General features: G+C 41.7%; 1 protein-coding gene across 1 annotated transcript in view; it reads left to right on the plus strand.

Moving 5' to 3' along the window:
- ABTB3 (ankyrin repeat and BTB domain containing 3) overlaps positions 1-25,521 on the plus strand; it is a 778,151-nt gene that overhangs the window by 751,237 nt on the left and 1,393 nt on the right. Inside the window, exons 15-16 of the mRNA XM_078673942.1 lie at positions 2,088-2,156; positions 21,722-21,835. Of these exons, the coding sequence (XP_078530068.1) occupies positions 2,088-2,156; positions 21,722-21,835 (183 nt within the window). The remainder of the gene's footprint in view (positions 1-2,087; positions 2,157-21,721; positions 21,836-25,521) is intronic.

Genomic DNA, 25,521 nt, shown 5'->3' on the forward strand with positions numbered 1-25,521 from the left:
CCACTGGCAAGACTCGCCAGGAAGCACGGTTTCACATTTGTGTCCTATGCTGACGATTCACAATTAGTGATATCCCTATCGGACAAGCCTGAGATCACAGCTGCCAGTTTTCATAGCTGTCTAAAGGGCATCATGAACTGGATGAGTTTAAGTTTTATGAAAATCAACACAGAAAAGACGGAGGTGATCGAGTTCGGTAAAGGAATGTCACTGTGGAACAATTCCTGGTGGCCGACGGAGGTGGGAGAATGTCCCCGCCCCGTCGGGAAGGTCAGGAATCTTGGAGTCATTTTTGACGACAAGCTTAATATGTTGGTGCAGGTTAACAGTCTAACATCATCCAGTTTCTTTCTATTAAAGACTCTTTGTGAGATCTTTCCCTTCATCCCTCTCAATTTACAGAAGACGGTAATGGCTGCCCTCTTTTTGTCCAAACTGGATTACTGTAACATGCTATTCTTGGGTATTGACAAAACCCAGATAAAGAAACTGCAATCGTTACAGAACGCCGCAGCTCGTTTACTTTTAAACCTTCCCAAGGGCCATCCTACATCACAGGAAATAAGGGCATTACACTGGCTCCCTATTCAGCAGAGAATAGAATTCAAGGCGCTCTGTCTGGTGCATAAGGCATGCTATGGAAGTGGCTCAGATGACAGCCAGGAAATGTTTAGGCTCTACACCCCCGCGCGAAACCTTCGATCTACTAGTCTTGGCCTGATCTGTATCCCCAAGTTTTGAAGAGCCAGATGGGGGAGAAGGTCCTTGTCATACTGTGCAGCAAAACTGTGGAACAAACTGCCAAATGGTTCTAAGACTGACTGCAATACAATCTATTGCCTGTTAGGAAAGAGTAGTCTCAGCGTGTCTCATTTCCTGCGTACTCACACCAGTGCCAAGACGCCTCGGCATTAGCCCCATATCATCATCATATCATCCTCATCACTCGGCCCTACCGCTCTTACCTGCGTGGGCCGCGACTGATTCACACCGTATTATGAAATGGACATAAAATGTCTCACATGTGTAATTTTGCTTTTTTAATTTTATGAAACCTTGTGTGTTTTTAAGGAGAAACTTGTGATCTGAGTGGATATGTCCTTCAGAGTGGTATTCATAATCACTCTATTATTAAAGTTGCTTTCTTAAAAGAATCAATACAGCTTTTATAGTCGGTATTACCTTACTTGGCCGTACTCCACCATGCCATGAGTTTCTTTGCCATTGCCATCACAATATAAAATTGTTTGGCTAAACACATTATTACTTTTTTCCCTTTTCTAATGAATCCAAATAAGCCACATTCAGTCTTATTACTACTAAATAAAAACTGGGTTGTAATTAATGAACCAAAGTACTAAAATCATTTTTTTAATTTATGAACTGTCACCAAGACTAATTCAACATCATATATGTTGCCGAGGATAGTTAGGCTGTTCAGGTAAGGGAAAGATGGATCTTTTTCCTGCTTGAACCCCTCAAATTTACCACGGTGCCTATGGCTTTCGTTAGCCATCAACATTTTTCTAGCATTGATGAATATTTTGTTGTCATTGATGGAAATTTTCTGCATTATACTTATACAATGCATTAGCTGCCTAAAGCCTGGTCTGCTGTACTTTTAGGCAAAGGCTTGTTATGTCTTGCAACATGGCTTAGCATGAAAAAAAGAAGAAAAATACATGGATGATAAAAAATGTAAGGACCTTGCAAAAACAAAACAGTTTGTTTCAAAATATTTTATAACTGTAAAAAGCTCGTTTCTAGGCCAAGTTGAAGTTTTATAATGTGGAGTCTTGGTTTTATCATCTTGCACTACATATATACATCACTTGGGCAAAAGTACGGTTTTTCGTTGAAGTGTGACCATAAGCATCTCGTAAAATGTGTTAAGCAGGACCCCATGAGGGGTCTTAAACCGGATAGGGTTTGGTTAAGTGAGAAGGATTCTTGTGCTTATGATTCTTAGAACATTTTATGTTGGTCTGTGCCCCTGTGAGCATCAAAACGTATTTTATATGCACTTAAACATGTCTTTCCAATTTGAGAATTGAGCATTTACCAAGACCTGTTTTCTTCTTTCCTAGCTGGTAATGCAGTATCTGTACTGTGGAGGCACAGAGACGTTGTTAATAAAAAATAATGAAATAATGGAGGTAAGAATTGCTATGTGAATTTAAAATTTGACATATCCCACAAATCTGCTGAGATTAAGTTAGGTATTTTTAACTGCATGAATGCCAACTATATGTCTAACTACTATCGGAGATAAACGGTGACAGGAGTGACTGCATAAAAATCCAATGCTTCTTATACAGAACATTATATGATATATTGAGGGGAGTGTATCTCCTGATGAAGATCGCCTGATCAAGGCTGCCTTTGCGCTTGAATTTACTTCAATGAATAGGAAGGGGCCGATTACTATGTCGTTAGAAAACCATTCCCACTGAATCGGGTTAGGAATGCTTTCTGAACGATTCGTATTTTGGGAGTACTACAGACCGATTACGATATTGATGATTTCAATAGGAGCCTGTGTGCCAAACGAGAACACAGGCTCTCATTGGGCACACAGACTCCCATTGGAAAAAGTGGTGGTTGGGGGAAACCTTTCACACTAGGGCGGGTACCATGGTGCCTGCCACATTGTGCATGAGTAGGAAAAGGGGTCCCTTTGGTACACCCACAGTCCATATTCGGTCACCTCTGGGGAAGGGGGACCTGCAAAGTGTCCTCAAAGGCCGATTCCGATAGCCTTTTCGTCTTGGTCGAACAAATTCGGAACGGCTGACCGAATTGGTCATCGTACTCGCTTGTTTGGAAACCGTCTCCATTGGGCTGTACGATTTGGCTCAGAATGACTCGGTTTAACAGAATCCCCTTAAGAACCGATTCCGACAGCCCCGACGACTTCCTTGCATTATACTCGGTCGTCCAGAAAAGGTGACCGATTCGGTAGGAAACAAGGGTTCTGAATCTGATTCAACAATGCTGATTCCAATCCGGAGCCCTTCCTAACAACATCTTAATCGGCCCCAAGACATTGACAAGAATCAATAAATAAATCACAATGAAATGATGAATTTTGAAAGATATTTTTGAATTAATAACAGAACGTTGCAGGTATACAAGCTGCTGTACACGGAAGAAAGCGTTCTGTTTTAGTGCATTGCATGATCTTTGCTCAGTTAGGCATCTCACTAACCAGGCTGGTCCGTAGCACACTAGAAACTGTAGCAAACTGTTGACTTAGAAACATAAAACAGTTTAAAGGGTGTGCAAATGTCTAGGGCCACAAGGTTTTGCGGCATACGTTTATCTACCCATTTCTATGTATTTCTATGAGCGTGTGCGTCTTTAAAGATGCCATCTACTCTGGTATGAAACCTCTAAAATATTAACTTTTTCTGCACATCAGTTTTGATCTACACCAAGACTTCTATACCTTGCTGTGTCCTTATTGGTTTCTCTTAACATATAAAGCTTTACCTCCTGTATGGACCATTCCAGTAAAACAAGCATTGGCCAAGCTAATTGGTCACAGCTCTAAAATGTCTAGCTATTGATTTTGCCACTGCATGTTGCAAATCGTACACCTTTGCATGTATCAAGATGCTTGCATATGTATGAGAAGCATTATTGCAATGGGTTTTCTATTAAACAAATGTCCCCTAGTGAGATTTGGGAGTTAGCTGGAAGTTGGCATTATGCCTGCTGCCTCAAACGTCTGACATCACAAAACACATTTCTATCTGCAGAAATGTAAGCCCATTAGGCCTACTGAGCTAGGATCAATCATTGTCAGACTTAACTGTTTAGATGTTTTGAAGTTAGACTTGACAAAAAAGGTTCTGGCTCACATAAAAGCCTTGAAAATGATTGAGTATTGTGTTTAAAATATGGGCAGTGAATTTGAAAGTCGATGTCAACTGTACCGGGTCTCTGTTTAAGCAGGAACAGAACAATGAATGATCTCATTTAAATCAGATTTTTAACATCAGAAAGATTATGGACTCAATTCGTATGACCCCACTTCTGCTGTGGACTCTCAATTTGGCATAGGGATTCAGTCCCCTTGAACAAAAGGATTATCAGTGATTTGCTAAATTTTGAAAACCAAAGCAAGAGTAAATGGTTAAATTATGTTGAGTGGGAATTCAATGCTTTAGGTTTGTCACATCTATTCAATGATCCTGACTTGTGTAAGAAATGTTCCAGGCATAGATTGGTCGAGACTTTTAAGATGAGGGCCCAATACGATCGTAGAGAGAGGAACTATTGAGCACAGATGGTTTGGATGTATCAACTGACCCTGCCACTGGTAGATAACGAGATTGCTTATTTAGCTGATGTCTCGTTCTCAGCCCATCAGTTCATTTTGATGAGATTTCGTCTGAACCTGATTCCTCTGATGCTGGTGTATCTGGCCAGAAGTTTTAAACATTTGTATCTGTCTTGGTGCCCTTGTGACTCTAAGTCACCTCAGAATGACCTACATTTGGTATTCTTTTGTAGTTTGTGTGACCGGGAAAGAAAGAAATTCATCATTCCTATCTTAAAGAGGAACCACTTTAGTTCATGTCAGGTAGCACTTTATTATCTGAAATCATTACCGAACCCGATGGCTTGTTTCGCCGTGGCATCCTTCCTGTGGGCATGCATGAGGAAGAGGAACTATGTGGTTCAAGAAGGAAGTTTGGCGTCCCTTTTATTCTTTATGGTTTCCAAATCTTTTTATTAACTTTTAACCTAATGCACTTGTTATAAATTTGAGCACGTAGGATTGTGGGCCTGTATCCATGAATTTAATAAGGGCTGTCTTGGCAGGATCTGAAGTCTGTTTTTATGTGATTTTACTTAGTAGTTTTTATGCATTTGTATGCACTTTTATGATCTTCTGTAGAAAGATCGAATACAGTTTTATGAATGAATGAACCTCAGAAAGAAAATACCTTAGATCAAAAGTATAGGGAAGGAAAAAGTTTTGCTAACAAAACGTTTGATTAGACAGATCAATGTAAAAGTTAGGGATTAACTTACAAAACATAGGCAAAGTGCCGGCGAAATACACCAATGAAACCGAAAAAGGGGATAAGGGATCCCCTCCCCCGAACAAATATATCAATAAAAATTAAGGATAAAAAACACATCAGCAACATTAGATTAAAACAAAATTAGTAGTCCATCTTGAGAAATGTATCTTAAAGTAATTAATTGTCCATAAATAATCACATAGAACACTGAGGGGGACAATTTACCAATGTAAATATACTGTGTATATTTACGCACCTGTAGATCTACTCCTACACACAGGTGTATCCCACCACTTTTTGCTATTCACCATTTCAAAGTGAAGATTTACACCTTGGTGTCAATTTACATGTGAGGAGTTTGTTAGTGGCCATCTCTGCCATTGGTGTGGGGGATCTTCCTATGGGAAAGTATGGAAAATTGTAATGAAGTTAATTATTTTACACAAAAAGACTCCAATGCTAAAATACTTAATACTAACTTTGAACTAATAGCATAAAAGGTTATAGCACATTAACTCGCCAAATAAATGCATATTAATTAATAAAATAAATTAAATATATGAAATTCATATATAAATGTTAATCAATCGTAAACAATTACCCATCCTCAGGAATATTTGTATTTTTATTATATCTTAGTAAAATTATATATATATATATATATATATATATATATATATATATATATATATATATATATATATATATATATATATATATATATATGAAGAAAGCAGTCCAGGTTCCGAATAGATGTCGGAATCAACGGTCGGGACCTCAAAATGCCTCGTAACCAGCAGTAAACACAGCCTCAAGGAAAATAAATCCACCAGTGGAAACAGGGAAGACGTAGTTTTATTTAGGGTGACGCGTTTCACTCTACAAGAGAGCTTGTTCACACAGCGTGCCAGAAACAAAAAGAGTGTTTATATAGTAAGCAAAAACAAGGGACTCAAATGAAAAACACCAATGCTACACGCCTTCTCAGAGTAATAGGCATAAAAGATGGACTACAAAAGAAAACGTAATGGGGAAACAAAGTAACAAAGAACATATCCAGTAAAGTACTGAAAAGCTCACGGTCACAAATATTTACACGATGTTTAAACATACTAGAATGTAGCAAGTATTAATATGATATACACAGGAATAATTTACAAAAGGGAACAATGTATTTGCAATACATAATGACGGCCAATGCCATAATGACCCTTTCTGAGGCAAGGCTGTTCAAATATACAAGAACAAGAAAATAATGACATAGTGCCAAAATAACCTTGCCAAACTGAACTTAAAATAAGCAGCTAAGAAAAAGATCCTGTGCAAAGAATTACGAACATACTACAAGAGTGTAAATGGGACCACAGCAAAAATAAGAAAAATAAATAATAAACCAAAATCGAATAAGCAATGAAATGAGAGAAAGCAGAAAAACAAAAAATGGAATAATAAATGGGTGATAGTAAAAAAGACAATATATACAAGATATATATAATGAGCTACAGCTTAGAGGAAAATGCTAGACAGGACCCCACATAATTACATTGCATACAATATTTTGCAAATAGATGTCAAATATAACAAGAAAAATCATTTCAATATCAGAAAAAAACACCTAAATCAAGTATATACAAATGAAGGTTAACCAGCCGGCCAACCACTTTGTGATAATCTACGTCACATCAGAAAACATGAATCAAAGTAAGAATGATTTTATATATCAAGACCTGTCACCATACAGTTTACAAGAAATTGCTCAAATCTTCGGTCAAGTTTAAACCATTTGGGGCCTTGGTATCTAAGGCAAGAATTAAATGAGATTCTTTCTGCCGAAGAAGTTTCATCCTGTCCCCTCCCCGTCCGGGTTGAGGTACAGAGCACAAAACTGTATATTCGAGATCCCTTAATTTTTTATCGTGGACAGCTCGAAAATGTCTCGCGACAGGATAGTTGTTGTCGCTATTAACAATAGCACGGATGTGTTGCAGGATCCGTTGGTGTACCGGAAGTTTAGTACTTCCGATGTACTCCAAGTTGCATGTGCATCTGAGTTTGTACACAACATATTCCGATCTGCATGTAAGGTGTTCACGAATAGGAACAGGTGTGGAGCAAAATGCGGTGCAATAGTAGGTACTATTTTTGGCAAAAGTGCAGGCTCGGCATGAAGAGCATCGGAAGAACCCAGTTTTCATGGTCAAACTCTTTTTAGGCGGAACCTAATCTCGCATGCTGGGAGCTCTTCTAAATGTAATGTTAGGTCTAGTGGGCAATATAGGTCCAAGAATGACATCCGTGAGGATTATAGGCCATTCTGAAGTAATAATACCCCTAATTTTGTGTTCTTGAGTGCTATAGTTGGTAATAAGGCGCACAGTGCTATCAGCAGTGGAGACCTTTGTAGCCTTGGGCATCAACAATGTTTTACGTTCAAAACTGCAAGCTTTGTGGAGAGCCTTATCAAGAATGGAATCAGAGTAACCCCTAAGAATGAAACGTTGTCTAGATTCATTGAGACATTTTTCCAGGGAGTCATTTTCACTGCATATTCTGCAGATACGAATGAACTCCCCATAGGGGATGCTCTGAATTGTGTGGCCAGGGTGAGAACTGTGAGCATGTAAAATTGAGTTGCCTGCAGTAGCCTTTCTGTGTAGGCAAGTTTCAATTTGGCTGTTTTTGATGAAAATGTTTACATCAAGAAATTCAGCTGAGTCAGTCGTGATGGTAGAGGTGAACTTGAGATTAAAAGAATTTATATTGACCTCTCTAACAAACATTTCAGCTTCGTTCACTGATCCCTGCCAGATGATACAGACGGCATCTATAAAACGCCAATAGTGTTTGATGTGAGGTAACCATCGGCGGTGTGTGGATTTGAGCTCGTGCTCCTCCCACCAGCCCACATGCAAACATGAGTAGCTGGGGGAGAAACACGAGCCCATCGCCACACCGCGAAGTTGTTGATATATCTGACCCTGGAACTTAAAAAAGTTAGTAGTTAAGCAGATATTTAACATTTCCATCAACATAATGTTATGCTCACGAAAACAAATGTCTCTTCTGTCCAAAAAATATTTACATGCTTGCATGCCATGTTGATGGTGTATCGACGTGTACAACGATTCGATATCCATTACCAAAAATAGTAGATTCGCATTCCATTCCACTTCCATAAGTTTAATAAGAAAATCCGCAGTGTCCTTAACAAAAGATGGAAGATTCTGCATATGTGTCTGCAGAAAAAAGTCTATATATTTGGAGAGGTTTTCATTGTTGCTTCCAATAGCAGCTATAATAGGACGACCTGGAGTAGGTGTAACTTGTTTGTGAATTTTCGGTAGAAAATACAATACCGGTGTGATGGGATGATCTTTTACCAGAAAATTACATTCGTCTTTAGTGAGTAAACCTTTCCACTTCCATGTGTGGATTTGTATGCGTGTAGACTCATTACATTTGTTCATCGCAAACTGGGAAGTTAAATGATAGCAGGAGGAATCATTAAGGTGTCTCTGGGCTTCAGTGATGTAGTCCTTAGTCGACCATAGCACAGTATTTCCTCCCTTATCAGCATTTTTAATTATAATGTCTTTGTTCTTTTGAAGTTTACTCACCAGTCTATGGTATTGCTTGTCATTGTATTTAGATTGATTCTTCTGACTCAGAATATTCCTGTTTAGTGCTTTCAATTCAACAATCACTCTGTCACTGAAAACATCCACCGAATCACGGGGCATGATTGGTAGAAAAGTAGATTTTGGACGAAAAGGAGTGTTTGCTGAGCAGCTTGTCACAATACTTTGACTCACAGTAGGAGTGGGTTGTGAATCATTCTCAAAAGCTAGATCCAGCAAGTTTTGTAGCCCCGCTACATCTTGGACTTTCAATCCCGGTGTCATCATATTAACTTCGGTTGTAGACTCAGTTTGATTCCTTTTGGCTTCGAGTCTAAAGTATTTAATAAGTTTGATCTTACGGATAAACTTATAAATGTCAATCCTAGTCTGGTTATATGAAAACCTGTTCGGTGGACAATATGACAACCCCAGAGAGAGTAGTTGTTGTTCTTTTATAGTCAGAGGAAAATCAGTAAGATTGATGACAGTATTCTCTACCGTGGTCGTTAACTTCTCCAGTTCTTTTTTGCTTTTCCGCGTGTGGTATTTACCTTTGAAGAGGACCCTCCTTGCGTGCCTGCGCTGGCTGTTTGATAGCCTGGTGTGCTCTGAGGTTGCCGGGAGCGCAGGGAATAACGCCGGTCCTCGCTCACAAAATTAAGTTCATCTATTAATGTGAAGTTTTCACAGTTGGTAAGACCTTCTGCTGGTCTTACTTGTGTAACGTCGTCTTCACTGCCGGATGTGAGCGAGTTCAACGAGAGATTGTCACTACTATCGGATGGTATCGTACTGGCAGAGGTTGATGGTTGATTGGCTTGAGCGATGCCTGCATTAGCCACTGCTTTTCGTTTTAAATTGTCATATTTTCTCGAGAATGTAAAAATTCTCCCTGTGGCATAATCGTTTTTATCTCTGGCGAATTTTGTGATTTTACGCTCAATGATGGTTTCTTCCAATTTTTTTATCCTTGTATCAATCTCTGCCTTGGTTTTGTTGATTAGATCGGTCTCTCCTGATGCTTCCAATAGACCATTCACTCGGTCGATTTCAAGTAGCAGTTTGTTTCGGTCAGATTCAGCATACTTGATCAAAATATGCACACTATTCATTGAGTATTTCAAGTTATTTTCCGCCCATTCTTGAAGCATCTGGGGGTCCGGATTCTCATAAGTAGGGACAATAAGTACTCTTAAGCCCCGCGGTATTCTATTGGCATCCCTATACTTCTCAAGGGATTTCTTCTCCCACCATTTGGAAATTTCACCACGGAGGAGTTTTTCCAATGTTTTTAGTAGACTTTTCACATTGTTATCAGCCGAGCCTGGTGCCTTGTTTGTTTGTTTAGGGGCAATAACAGGGAGACTGTCAAAGCGTGCCTCAGCTGTAGCTTCTCTGTTTCTTAGCGCGTCACTTGAAATCATAATCTTGTGTCTAAAATACACATACGTCTAACTCGGATGAAAAATAACAATCCGGGACCCTGTATTTTAATGAAGAGGCAGACTGCTGGTAGAAGTAAGAGGTAATCCCCACACCCACTACTGCGTGAATAACAACACAGCCCGCGTGAAGCAGAGGAGAAAAGAAGAAACCTTACCGGAATCGGTGTCGGGTTGTCCTCCAGTCGGCCGACCGGCGGAACGAGCCTTCCACCACGCCTGAAAGGTCAACAACTTCCTCACTCGCAACGCGTGGCAGCTGATGCAAAATTTCAATGCGTAGACAGGGGGCACAGCAAAGGCAGAATCCAACGATTCGAAAAACGGAGAGGCGATGCAACACCTCGGAAGCAGCGCCGACACTGTGCCTCACAAAACGGGGAGGGTCCAGAAACCGGGAGCAGCCAATCCCGGGAGAATTGAATGAAGAAAGCAGTCCAGGTTCCGAATAGATGTCGGAATCAACGGTCGGGACCTCAAAATGCCTCGTAACCAGCAGTAAACACAGCCTCAAGGAAAATAAATCCACCAGTGGAAACAGGGAAGACGTAGTTTTATTTAGGGTGACGCGTTTCACTCTACAAGAGAGCTTGTTCACACAGCGCGCCAGAAACAAAAAGAGTGTTTATATAGTAAGCAAAAACAAGGGACTCAAATGAAAAACACCAATGCTACACGCCTTCTCAGAGTAATAGGCATAAAAGATGGACTACAAAAGAAAACGTAATGGGGAAACAAAGTAACAAAGAACATATCCAGTAAAGTACTGAAAAGCTCACGGTCACAAATATTTACACGATGTTTAAACATACTAGAATGTAGCAAGTATTAATATTATATACACAGGAATAATTTACAAAAGGGAACAATGTATCTGCAATACATAATGACGGCCAATGCCATAATGACCCTTTCTGAGGCAAGGCTGTTCAAATATACAAGAACATATATATATAATTGAAAGGCATACACTTCAGCATACATGAGCTAAGAAGACAAATGTGATCAGCATGCATTATGCAGAAATGTACAAACTGTGAAATGTAGGGCTATATTTATTGATTCCACTTTTTAAGGTGTTTTTATTACAAATTTAATCGATTGTGTGATTAGTTTTGAAAATAACCTTGTTTTTTCTAATTGTATATGCCCCATAGATTTTTAAAGATTCTAATATCACTGTACTGTGAATGTTAACCACGCTATATTTGTAGTTCGTCTTTTATGTCTATGCCTTTCTGTTTGCACTGAATGCGATCAGTCTCTCTCTGCACTAGCACTTTTTGCTGTACAAGGAAAGCAAGTGGTGGTGGTGAGTTTCTACATATATATTACCTACTGGCGGTCGCCAGTAGGTATATATAGTTAGGATTTTTTCTCTATGGGTTTTTTGAAAATTCTATGTCTAATAACTTTGGCGTTTGTGGACGGAATTGGCTGAAATTTTCAGGAAAATGGCACATTTTGTTTCTGAGCAGCCCTTGAAAATTTGGGGGGGGTTCGTCCAGTGGGGGCCGAGAAAAAAGGGGGGTCCCAAAACGTGTTTTTAACATTGAGTTTTCCATAGGGCGGTTGGCCTCACTTTTAGCCCGAACGGCTGAATGGATTTGCACGAAACTTGGCAAAATTGTAGGGACTGGTAGCCCGATGTGCCTTTTGTAGGTCTCAATATATGTGCTCCAGTGGATTTTGAGAAATTAACGTTTAAAAAAAGATATATATCTGTAACAGCGGACCAGTTAGCGCACTGGTTCGCTGACTTTTCGCGCAACGGAGCTTTGTGAAGCGAAGCTGATTGGTTCTCTGGCGTCTGTCAACATTCCAAAAAGTCCGTAGCGGCCGCCATCTTGTCTCTCGGTAGGATCGAGAGACAAGAGGAGGCCAAAGCGAAGGGGCAAATGACCATAAGGGGGAATAGTAGATCCTCGCTGACCCCCTAGGTTTGATGTGGAGGTTTTAAAAGGGCCCCGCGGGGCAAAAAAAAAAAATTATAATAATAATCTTACGGCTGAATGGATTTGCACGAAACTTGGCAAAATTGTAGGGACTGGTAGCCCGATGTGCCTTTGCTAGGTCTCAATATATGTGCTTCAGTGGATTTTGAGAAATTAACGTTCAAAAAAAGATATATATCTGTAACAGCGGACCGCTTCGCGTACTTTTCGCGTTACGGAGCTTTGCGAAGCGAAGCTGATTGGCTCTCCGGTGTCTGTAAACATTCCAAACAGTCCGTAGCGGCCGCCATCTTGTCTCTCGGTAGGATCGAGAGACAAGAGGAGGCCAAAGCGAAGGGGCAAATGACCATAAGGGGGCATAGTAGATCCTCGCTGATCCCCTAGGTTTGATGTGGAGGTTTTAAAAGGGCCCCGCGGGGCAAAAAAAATAAATAATAATAATAATCGAACGGCTGAATGGATTTGCACGAAACTTGGTAAAATATTAGGGACTGGTAGCCCGATGTGCCTTTGCTAGGTCTCAATATATGTGCTTCAGTGCATTTTGAGAAATTAACGTTCAAAAACAAGATATATATCTGTAACAGCGCTCCGCTTCGCGGAGATAAAATTATATCTGTATTACGTAGCTGTTGCTAACACCAGTTAGCGACGGCTAGTAGGAGATAGCGACCATCTTGGGCCCCACTTTGCATGTGAGTGATATTTATCACTAATGACATGCAAAGTGGGCATGCCAAGATGTTAGCGACTGGAAACAGTCGCTAACATCGCTATCTCCTATTATCAACTTTTGGAAATATTCGAGATAAGCGCGAATATCTCCAAAAAGTAACAGCTGCCCTGAGCAGTTCTTAGCCATGTTATCCAATGGGAGGTGGATAACATGGGTAAGAGCATTAGCTCGGTAATGCATGAATATCGCGGAGTTTTCAGCGATATTAATGCATTGCGCTCGTTTTTTATCGTATTTGCGATAAACCTTGATAATAGCAAGGTTTATCTGCGATAATTTCTGACGGTAAAAAAATCTTTGCAATGCATCGTTAGGGATAAATATCGCTTAACTTTGGTAATATGCCCCAACGTCTGTTAACGTTCGATTCGAAGGAAATCAGGAATTGTTGAAAAACATTGTGTGCGCCATCTTGTCTTTATTCAAATGCCACACTTTTGTCGTGCACGGCAGCCATTTTAGATGCCTTGACCAGATCCACTCTGTGCACGCTGTCGATCCTTAGCATGGCTCCCCACCCTCGCAAGCATCTCCCCCAGGCAGTGGTCACCCCCGCTCTCTGTTTTATGCATGGGTAATAAACCTCCCCCCATCTGCGCTGTTCTTCCCTGAGAATCACACCCTGTGCCCGCCCGACACCTCCCTTTCGCCCTATTCACTACCGCACCCTCTGACACTCCTTTTCCTCTGTGTCCGATTGTCCAGGCCGGTCCTAGGCTATCAGCTAGCCCTGCAGATGTAGTTTATAGCCACAGCTGTAAAGAATCACCCGTCTTCAAAGGAGTTATAGTAGATCAAGGCCCACACTCGATGAGATCCGTCACAGCAGAAGCGTTGCTATTATCTGAAAACCATCCTGTATTGTGATTGGGGAGGGGACCGAGCGTGAAGCGGAAGATTCCAGGGATGACTCTTTGTACATCAAAGTTTTTACAATTATGTGTCACATTAAAAATATATAGCACTCCGACAAAGTAGTAAGATTATAAAACTTTAATAATTTATAAATATATACAAGAAAACAAAAATAGTAATAACATATAAACATTTTTAGAGAAAAACAACGAAGTAGCGGTCGGCTGTGCGAATAGTCCCAACGCAGCACAACGTCCAGATTTCCGGCGTGGGGCGTCGCGGGGGGTGGGTGATCAGTAGCAAACTGTTGTGCGAATAGTTCCAAGGCAGCAGAACGCGCCGAAATCTAGATGACACAAAAGTGATGTCTAGTAAGTTGCCACCCAGCAAATAACGGCGTGGGGCGTCGCGGGGGGTGGGTCATCAGTAGCAAACTGTTGTGCGAATAGTTCCAAGGCAGCAGAACGATGGCACCAAGGTGATGTCCAGTAAGTTGCCGCACTGGTTTTGGTATCCTACAATGCTGCTCCGAATAACGGCGTGGAGCGCCCCGGGGGAGGCGGCGTGAACGGGCCTCTCCAGGTGGAGTCTCGTCTGTTGTAGTGGGGCGCCCCTTTACCGTTTCAGTTGCCATTCCGTCCGCTTTTGGTCCACTGTGTCAAAATCCGCCATTCAGCTGAGTTGCGCCCACTCTTGCGGTGCAGCGATAGGCGGCTGTCACAGGACTCTCAAAATGGCGGCAGGCTGTTTCCTTTTTGGGCCTGGTCCACTGAAATGGCCCTGGGACACCTTGGAAATCGGACGCTTGTCTGCTAGGTCTTGGACCCCATTCTCGAAAGCGTCCCCTCCGCCTTGAGAATTCATCAAAAGTTTTGGGGGCCCCGACTCCTGCAGGCTTCTGGTGGGGAGCGGCTGCCATGATTGCTCGCGGAATGACCACGACGGAGCTACGAGATGGTGGTGCTCTCATGGTGACGCCAGCTTCAGTCTGAAACATCCAGAAACAAGGTGGGGCTTTCATCGTTTGGGGGAAAAAAAAAGTTTTCATCCAATGAAAAGTGTTGTTTTTAGGTCATATGATCAAGCCTTCCATCATTAGGAAACCAAAAGTAAAATGAACCAATGAAAAGTTTTATAAACAAGTCACATGACCTGTTATGCGGCATAGGGTATAAAATGCGGAGAAAATACGTTGGCACGTGAGGCGGCGTCAGTAGCGGACCGATGTGCGAATAGGCCGAAGGCAACACAACGCGCCAAGATCCGGATGGCATCGAGGTGGTGTCATAGTTGAGAGTTCTGAGCAGCGGTTGTAACACTGTCTGAAGCTTATTTGCAGCTGCTGCAGCTTCACTACGCGCCAAGATCCGGATGGCACCGAGGTGGTGTGTAGGAAGTTGCCGCACTGGTGTGGCCATCCTACAATGCTGAAAGTCGGCGTGGGGCGCCCCGTTGGCCTGTGAGTTTGCGTCAGTAGTGGACCGATGTGCGAATAGGCCGAAGGCAGCACAACGCGCCAAGATCCGGATGGCACCGAGGTGGTGTCTAGTAAGTTGTCGCACTTCTGTGGCCATCCTACAATGTTGAAAGTCGGCGTGGGGCGCCCCGTTGGCCTGTGAGATGGTGTCAGTAGCGGACTGATGTGTGAATGGGGCCAAAGGCAGCGCAACAATATTTTCTACTATATTTCCGGTGTAGAAGAGACCACAAGGCGCTGAGATGCCAAGATCCGGATGGCACCGAGGTGGTGTGTAGCAAGTTGCCGCACTGGTGTGGCCATCCTACAATGCTGAAAGTCGGCGTGGGGCGCCCCGTTGGCCTGTGAGATGGCGTCAGTAGCGGACCGATGTGCGAATAGGCCGAAGGCAGCACAACAATATTTTCTGACTGACACCACAAGGCGCTGAGATGCCAAGATCCGGATGGCACCGAGGTGATGTCTAAGTTGCGGACTGATGTGCGAATGGGGCCAAAGGCAGCGTAACAATATTTTTTGTATGGAAGATACCACTAGGCGTTGAGATGCCAAGATTCGGATGGCACTGAGGTGATGTCTAGCAAGTTGGTGTGGTCATCCTACAATGCTGAAACTCGGCGTGGGTCACCCCATTAGCCTGTGAGATGGCGTCAGTAGCGGACCGATGTGCGAATAGGCCGAAGGCAGCACAACGCGCCAAGATCCGGATGTCACCGTGGTGGTTTCATAGTTGAGAGGCACTTCATCTGCAGTGGGGCGCCGAGATCCGGATGGCACCGAGGTGATGTCTAGCAAGTTGCTGTACTGGTGTGGTCATCCTACAATGCTGAAACTCGGCGTGGGTCGCCCCATTAGCCTGTGAGATGGCGTCAGTAGCGGACCGATGTGCGAATAGGCCGAAGGCAGCACAACGCGCCAAGATCCGGATGTCACCGTGGTGGTTTCATAGTTGAGAGGCACTTCATCTGCAGTGGGGCGCCGAGATCCGGATGGCACCGAGGTGATGTCTAGCAAGTTGCTGTACTGGTGTGGTCATCCTACAATGCTGAAACTCGGCGTGGGTCGCCCCATTAGCCTGTGAGATGGCGTCAGTAGCGGACCGATGTGCGAATAGGCCGAAGGCAGCACAACGCGCCAAGATCCGGATGTCACCGTGGTGGTTTCATAGTTGAGAGGCACTTCATCTGCAGTGGGGCGCCGAGATCCGGATGGCACCGAGGTGATGTCTAGCAAGTTGCTGTACTTGTGTGGTCATCCTACAATGCTGAAACTCGGCGTGGGTCGCCCCATTAGCCTGTGAGATAGCTGTTCTTTGGATTTGGGCCTGGCTCGTCTGCTGTAGTGGGGCGCCCCTTTACCGTTTCAGTTGCCATTCAGCTGAGTTTCGGCTGCTCTTGATGCTACAGCGACAGGCGGCTGCAACAGGACTCTCAAAATGGCGGCCTGTTCTTTGGATTTGGGCCTGGTCCACTAAAATGGCCCTGGGACACCTTAGAACTCGGACGCTCGATTTTTTTTTCCTTTCCTGTACATGCAAAAAAAGGTAAATGCCCGGTACGTTACACGCTTCATCTGCCACGATGAACTCTCCAGAGGAACCGAAAAAATATATAGTTGTGGTAACTATACCATGCATCGTCATATGGAGAGGTGGCACCAATTAATTATAGTGCTGCATAAAAGAGAGATTTGGAGGAGAACCCCTGACCTGCTAGTACATTCATCAAAGAAGTGGCACTGAGAGCTTCAGAGGCAAGGGAAACGGTCCCAAATATTTAGAAGAACTTTGGAAAGATTAAAATGACATGTTTAGATTGTGGCAAATTAATTTCATGTGGACAGATGAGTGTTACTCTAATAAATACAGCATATGAACATCATCATAGTCGATGGTTGGTAGAGACATTTTGACTATATCCTGGACCTGCCCGTCCTCGCCCAAAATGGCGCCAGAATAAATGGGACTCGTAACTCCTTGTTGTGTACTGGTTGCAGAACCTTGAAATCACGAGATACGTATGCAGTTTTGAAGCAAATGGCGGGCGGGGACGAGAATTGATTGAATATTTCGACATCCCTATTGATATTAAGTTCTGATGTGTTATTGATTACTGTACTGTTGAAAGTTCGAATTAACGTCACCCATGGTACTTGCCCGCAAATGTATATCTAGATAATTTTATTGTAACTGGCCCTGTCGTATTTTAATTATAAAATGTACGTCCACCGATTCCGTAACTGTTAGACACCTTAGTTCTTGCAACGTAATGGCCCGCCCGTTACGTTCCTCTACAGTGTAAATGTCTATTCATCATATACGATTACAGTTTGCTCCGTGGCCGGCCCACGTGGTTATAGGCTCGTATTTGTATAATGAAATTTTCACAATAAAGGTTTTTAAAAGAAAACATGGTAGTAGTATATACATTGGTAAAGTTTTTAATAATAGTCACTGTTTTAGAATCATTAAAAGGCAAGTGAAATAAAGCAGACCAATTACATGAAGGGTAAAAGGTATAATACGAAGGAACGCAGTAAAGATAAATGGTCAAGGGCTGTTGTGTTTTCTATTCCTGCAACATAAAGTGATCGATAAGAATCTCATATTCAGGCGTATCGGCGACTAAGACAGCAGGTCGACCCTCTTTTGCTCAACGGCTCCGTCATGGGACGAAGAAACGCTCTTTTTCTCGAAAAAAGAATATATTTTACTTGCAGGACAGTTGTAAAATTTCCGGGAAAGTACATTAGCCTGGAACATTATAACATATATTTAAGAAAAAATAATGTTCGGAAGTAATGAAAAGCGTAATTTTTAGGTCATATGACCAAGCCTTTCATCATTACAATAAGAAAAGTAAAATGAACCAATGAAAAGTTTTATTAACAAGTCACATGACTTGTTATGCTTACGTTACGCGCTGCGCGCCCCGGATGACTTCCGGATGCGCTAACGCGGCGCGTCATATGACGCATTACGCGACAACGCAGGTACAGAATATAGTCAAAATGTCTCCACCAACCAGCGGTCGGAACACAACCCCTTTCAGCAGGCTAAATAGTTCTGTTAAATGACAACAGAAGGGACAGGCAACAAGAACCATCAGTCAAAGAGGGGAGGGCTAGTTCTTCTCTACCGGGTTACATTGGGGCGCTACCGGAACTGATCGAATTGGTAGTCTACAGTGTTTCTGGATGTTTCAGACTGAAGCTGGGGTTAGCATGAGAGCAGCACCATTTCGTAGCTCCGTCGTGGTCATTCCGCAACCAATCATGGCAGCCGTTCTTTATCGTTATTTTGGGCGGGGTGGGTGGCGGAGCCGAGCTGTTTTGCAGCCATCATTGTGTGGAGTTCAGTTCATCTCACTAGTTTTGTATTTGTCATGAGGGGTTGTTCCTAATGTTTCTATTTTAGCGAGGTCAAAAAGAGATCCCATTAGTGGCCTACTGATTTTGCTCGATTCCTTTTCTTTTTTTTTACACGATTTTTCGTTATCTGCAAAGACTAAACAGAGTATTGCGACTCTGTGTTTGTTTGTAAATAGAGAATGAACCAAAGAGAACTAATTCTAAAACAGTAAATACTTGGATAACAATGAATCAAATGGAGAGAGAAGCAGGCACGACGGATTACAATGGGGGCAAAGACCTGCGTTAACTACCTTTCACTATCTGCAAAGAGAGAGTACTCCTAATAGAAATGAGGGGGGGGGGGGGGCACCATTCAAAGCAGATCAGTGTGCATAAACACGAAAATGTTTTCACTTACCACGTACTTGACATTCGACAGCTTATGATATTTGCTATTAAAAAACCATTGAAATTCACTGAAAAAACCATAGGTTATAGACCATATATAGTTAGGAATTAGCATTTACAAAACCTTGAAAATTCACTGAAAAAACCATAGGTTATAGACCATATATAGTTAGGAATTAGCATTTAAAAAACCTTATTTTACTCACACAAAACCATTGAAATTCCATATATAGTTAGTTGCACTAACTATATATCGCGCACCTGCAATCCACTGCTGATGATGTCACATATTACATCATTCATGACATGGTCAGTGACATCACTGATGACATCACTGATGACATCTCAAATGACATCACTGATGACATCACTGATGACAACATCCAGTGACTGTATGTTTCTGTAAAGTTAAAATGTGTCTTACATATTGAAGAATGAGTGGAAGTATAAGTGTCTGGACAAAGGATTTAGTAGGTGCATGACTGAATGCATGAGTGAGTGATTAAATGTGTCTCACTGAGTGCATGGGTTAGTGACTAAAGTGTCTTAATTTGTGCATCATTATGTCTGTTGTTCTGTAAACTGCTGCATGTTTTGATCAGTAGCTATATGATTAACTATATGGGTTACTGATTGATTGTCCAAGTATTTGTATGGGAGACTGAGTGTGTGTGTGGCTGGCTGGGAGGTGTGTGACTCTGTGCAGATCAATGTGTACTTGTATCAATGATTGTATAACAAGGTAAGTATGTGTTAGTATATGTTTGAAAATGTAAGGTGCTCTATGTTTAACTGTATAGACAAGAAAATGGAAGTGTCATTGATTCTTTACAGGACTGACTAGGTGTGTGAGTAACTCCATGGATGAGTGGCAGACTGTGAGTGTCTGTATAGGTGTATGAGTGCATATGATAGTGTTGTAAAGATGAGTGATTGTATGTATGAATGATAGTATGGGTGAATGAGTGAAGGTGTGTGTAGACGTAGGAATCAGTGAGTGCGTATGTAGTAACTAGTATTGGTGTGTCAATGGTTTCAAAAATTATATTCTGTATTTAACACTGGGTGAAACAGAGGTTATATTAAAATGTGAGGAGATGCATTGTATTGTCACATGAATGATATCATCAGTGATGTGGTCATTGATGTCAAATGAGATGTCATCAGTGATGTCATCAGTGATGTCATTTGAGATGTCATCAGTGATGTCATCAGTGATGTCACTGACCATGTCATGAATGATGTAATATGTGACATCATCAGCAGTGGATTGCAGGTGCGCGATATATAGTTAGTGCAACTAACTATATATGGAATTTCAATGGTTTTGTGTGAGTAAAATAAGGTTTTTTAAATGCTAATTCCTAACTATATATGGTCTATAACCTATGGTTTTTTCAGTGAATATATATATATATATATATATGTATATATATATATATATATATATATATATATATATATATATATATATATATATAATATATATCTCACACAGCCTACCACAGACCATAGTGATGGTGGTGCTTGTTCAAGTGTTAGAACCAACATAACTCACCAGACAACCCCGACTTTTTACTGAAAAAATAACTCAGTGGCTGTGAAACATTTTTAATCCCAAGTGCTGAGCATCACACTAACCCCCCAACACATTTCGGCTTGTGTCATAGACACCTAGGGCCTGATTTATGAAAAGTGACGCATCGCTGCGTGAAAACAGCGATGCGTCACTTTTCACTGCGCTCTCCCTGCGACATGATTGATGCGTCATATTTATAATATGACGCATCATGGCGCAAGGAGTTACAGATACGTCAGTATTTCTGACGTATCTGTAGGCGCAAAAGTGACACATTGCTGGAGTGTGTCACAAAAGTGACGCAACTCCAGCAATGCTTCCTTTCACATGGGGAAAGCCCCATGTGAAAGGGCTTGGTCAGTCTTACGCCTGCTGTGAGGTAGGCGCAAGATTTTGACGCAACAGCGTCCTAAAAGTGACGCAGTGAAATCTCATAGATTTCACTGCATCACTATTACGAGGCTTTTTGCGGGTGAACGCCCCCTCTGCATACATTATACCTGATGCAGGTATAATGTAGCGCAGGGGTTTACAAAGTGACGCATCTGCTTAGATGCGTCACTTTGTAAATAGTGCGCATCAGGAGACTTGTTTTACGCCGCCGATGCGTCACAAAAAGTGACGCATCGGAAGCGCAAAACTCACGCAAGGCCTCATAAATGAGGCCCCTAGAAAGCACAAAATTAAGTCTGAAACTTCCAGTTACAACCAATTTAACTATGCGATTAGGCATGTAATTATGCCGCTGTGTGGGAATAGAAGCCCAGGATTATTGTGGTGCTTGCACATGGACAATAGTTTTCAGCCATAAAACATGGACATCACGCTTTGCCCCCTGTTCTGCTGCATTCGCTGTCCTAGCAACGCATCATTGCAAATGACTCTTTCACAGTTCAGCACTAAATGAACGCGTGCCTTATCTTCTGTGCTGAACTGCGACATGAAAAGTTGCACAAGAATGACGCATAAGTCAGAGGCATTCACAAGTCCTTTACTTATATTTTAGGGAATAGGTCCCACATTTAGAAGAAGTCTTTTCAGCTTCCCTGGCATGGTTTATTCAGATTATCAAATTTTACCTTCAGAGTGAGACGTCACTCAGGCCTGCTTAAAACTGGGGCCAATGTACCCCTTGAGAAAGTACCATGAGGATGTGGCATAATTTGTAAAACGCTGAATTAGTTGTTGCTTAATTGTAAGTTTTTATTTTCAGCAAGATACATAATATGATAAATATTTTTGTCATTATATTTTGTTTTTAGCTGTTGTCTGCTGCAAAATTCTTCCAACTTGAATCTTTACAGCGTCACTGTGAGATCATATGTGCTAAAAGCATCAATACAGATAACTGTGTGGATATTTATAACCATGCCAAGGTAAGGCAAGATAAATTAATGTTGTGCATTGAAATCATGTGCTGGCATTCTTTCACAAAGTTAAAACAGTCAATTCAGCAAAGTCAGATATATAACAGCACTAGCCTTTTTTTCCAAAATGTTTAAAATTGTACTCCTTTTTAGTCATCACCCTTCAAAGATTGTGCACCTCGTGGATGCACCTGTCTATGTCACACAACCGCATTCTGTATTTAGGGGCTTATTAGGATAGCGGAATTTCCGCATCCTCTGGGCCGGCGGAAGCCACCGCCGGCCCGGAGGATGGGGAAAATCCGCTGCGGACCCACCAAAGACCCACCGCCACATTAGGTTGGCTGGTGGGTCCTGGTTTCCGTCTGCTGCTTTTCCGCCGCGGTTGGCTTACAACCACGGGGGAAAAGCTCTAACATGGTGACGGTGTCTCTCAGACACCGTCAGCCAGATTAGGATGGGATGTGAAACATGCTTTTCCGCGGCGGCTTTTCCGCCGTGGAACAGCTTGTGTAACTTCACTGCAGGGGCCCATTGCGGGCCCCCTAGGTGAAGGGGGGTGCGCATGGGGGGTACCTATGGTACCTCCCTGCATTTGTATGCGGAAAGCGGCAGGCACCGCGCGGTGCCTGCCTCTTTCTGCATACAAATGCAACACCTGCATTTTTGACATTGCTGCGGGTGCAGCTTGAAGCCGCACCTGCCGCAATGTTAGTAATAGAGGATGTGACCGCCAGGGTGGCGGTCACATCCTAATCGCACAGGAGGGAACGCCGCATCCCATGCGGACGTTCCCTCCTCCACAGTGATTGCGGACGGACGAAAGTCCGTCTGCTATCATAATCGGCCCCATAGTTTGGTTTCACTTTGAGTCACAGAAGAGATTGGTGTACACTCAAGGTTTGCTGTATTGGCACTTCAATAAATATATTCAGTAAAACCCTTAATTATGAACTAAAGCTGAAGCTTGAGTCATAGTCCATGGAAAAGACAATATCTGCCTGTGCTCTTGTGTGCCATATCTCCAGCCTATGGTAAGCCTACAGGTCCACTTTCAGGTCCACTTTCCGGTGGAAGACAGGACATTTGCAACCCATTTGTATTGCGAGTTAGCAGAGCTCTCATGCCTGATATTGAGCCTGGGCAGAGTTCATGGAGTACAGCATAAGGACAAAAAAAAGTGGAGTTCTGAAAGTAGGTTACCTTTCGCGGTTCACATTGATTTTTAGTGACAGGTGTTTGTCCCATGCTGTAAAATCGGCACAAACAGCATCTCCCACAGTGCAAGAGGGTGCTGCTTCTTTCTGCCACTCGAGTAGAACTTCTACTCGAGCACCAGCTTCCTCAACGCAAATGGAAGATTTCTCAGCGTGAGCTGTAGCGACCATCCGCTACCGCCCGCATTGAGAAATCTCACAGGGATGTGGTCTAGCGTTGGATTTTCCTCACTCGTGCTCCCCAATTTACCATTGGCTAGCAAGGAAAAAACTCTGCTCCGCTATGCGAGTGCAAAAGACTCCACAAACTCCACAAACGGAGCGGAGTTCACCGCCCAGGCTTACCTGATGTAGCATTGACAAGGCACGTAGGTAACTATATACAATGACTCTGTAGGCTTTTTTTTTGTTAGAAAGTTTTATTGAATACATAAGAGTAAATGAGACAGCTTCATAATAAACAATTAACAAATATATTAAAAGAATATTGCAAAAATAGCCCATAAGTAATGTATGAATATAAATAGTCACATGAAGTAAACTCAAATTATCATGTAAGAGGTAACATGACAATACTAGGTACAGAAGCTTATTTCTCTATTAAGGGGGAGAAAAAGGGAAGAAGGGAAACAGGAGTTTCATTTTAAGAATAATATATAATAATTGCACAATTAAAGAGAAAAGAAGACCATATGTTAGAACTCAAAAACACATCTTAGAAATAGCATATTTGAATTGTAAAGTTGCCAGAGAGAGAATAATCATGTATGTTAGGGTGGATTATAATCTCATTTTAAATAATTCTTGGAGGAAATGCTTGAGTTAGAGAGAAACTCTGTAACGGGTAACCAAATACTGTTATGCTTAATCAATTACAATAATGGAGTAATATAAGTAGTATCCAGTCTATGATTATACCAAACTGAGTTCCACCATGCTTTATATGAAACATTTGATGAATGCTTCCAATTACTTATTATTTGCTGAAAAGTATTAGCAATCAGAAGATCATTTAGTACTGGTCAGAATAAAGCAAGAGCTCAGCTAAGCCACCAGCAAAAATATGAATAACTTGAAAGAGATAGTTAACTTGAATAACCTCATTAAGTTATTTCCAAACCTTTCTCCAACATCTGGACAGATGAATAACATATACAATAAATCACAATTAGTACTATTACATAATCAACAATTGGAACTAGAAATTTCAAAACATTTGGAAATTGATTTTGGAGTGAGGAGTAAACAATTAAAAATAAAATGCAATGCGTGAGTTACATTTGCTACTTTTGAAATATTTTGTAATCTAGTGCAAAGTTAATCTCAAAAAGTTGAAGGCCAAGACACGTTGAGGTCATGTTCCCAAAGTAGTTCAATATTAGATTTAATTCTAGAGAGTCATACTAATCAGGAAATTGTAGAAGACTGAAGCTTTAGCACTATATTATAGAGAGTCATTAGGTTTTTATTAGTAATTGATAAGATGAAAAGAGAGTGTAATGATTGAAATTCAGCAAACACTAGAGGAGAAGAATCTTGAGAACATGATGAACCAATTCTCCACGATCTATAATAAATGCTTTGTTTTTGCTTTTAATGTATTTTTGGTATACCAAATGGAGGATTGAAAAAAACCTCTTGTGGTGTTTTACCATATCCGAAATAAGGGTCAAGGAGTGTACAGGTAAATTTAAAAAAAGGAGTAGAGAATCTAGGAGGACGAGATGTGAATGAAAGAAATTCAGCAAAACAAAAAGGATGGATAATGGCCCTCTACACATCAAACCATGAGGGGAAGAATACATTTGCATGTGATAACAACCAATATGAGTTTTGTGTTAAAGCAAAAGTTTGGTGATGTGAAGAGAATTCCGAGAATTTAACACCGCCATACTGCTGATATTTCTTAAGTTTAGATAAGGCTAGTCTTTGGCTTTTATAGTTCCATGAAAACTTAGAAAGTAGTAAATCAATTTTCCTAAAAATAGAAGAAGGAATATTAAGTAGGATCATCGAAAGGGTATGTATAATTTGAGGAAATAGCATCTTTTTAATTAAGTACAATCTACCCCACCAGGACAGATAGAAACGATTCCACATAGCTAAATGGGATTCCAAAAGTAATTGTAACTCCTTGAAATTAAGAGTAATCGTATCCTGAATTGAGATGGTAAAAAGTATACTCAAATATTTTTTTCTGGGAAGGTGTCAAACGAAAACCGGTAACATTAAACTCGGAGTATGCTTATCTTTAAAATCCTCTACGTATGAAGCACAAAGACAATCACTGTACTAATGTGACTCTATGGGGCGTATGCCTCCCTCGCAACTGGGTTCTGTATATCATCCTAAAATGTCAATTCAGATCGGCTTGCTATCATGTCACCTAAGACTCTGACTTTAGAGTTCTTTCAGGCTTTTCTTGTCCTGATCCAGTGGAGCAACCCCGCCTCTCACTCTTTCTCTCTGCTTGTCTGT

Source organism: Lissotriton helveticus, chromosome 1_1, assembly GCF_964261635.1.
Source record: "Lissotriton helveticus chromosome 1_1, aLisHel1.1, whole genome shotgun sequence".
In the NCBI taxonomy this organism is placed as follows: Eukaryota; Metazoa; Chordata; class Amphibia; order Caudata; family Salamandridae; genus Lissotriton; species Lissotriton helveticus.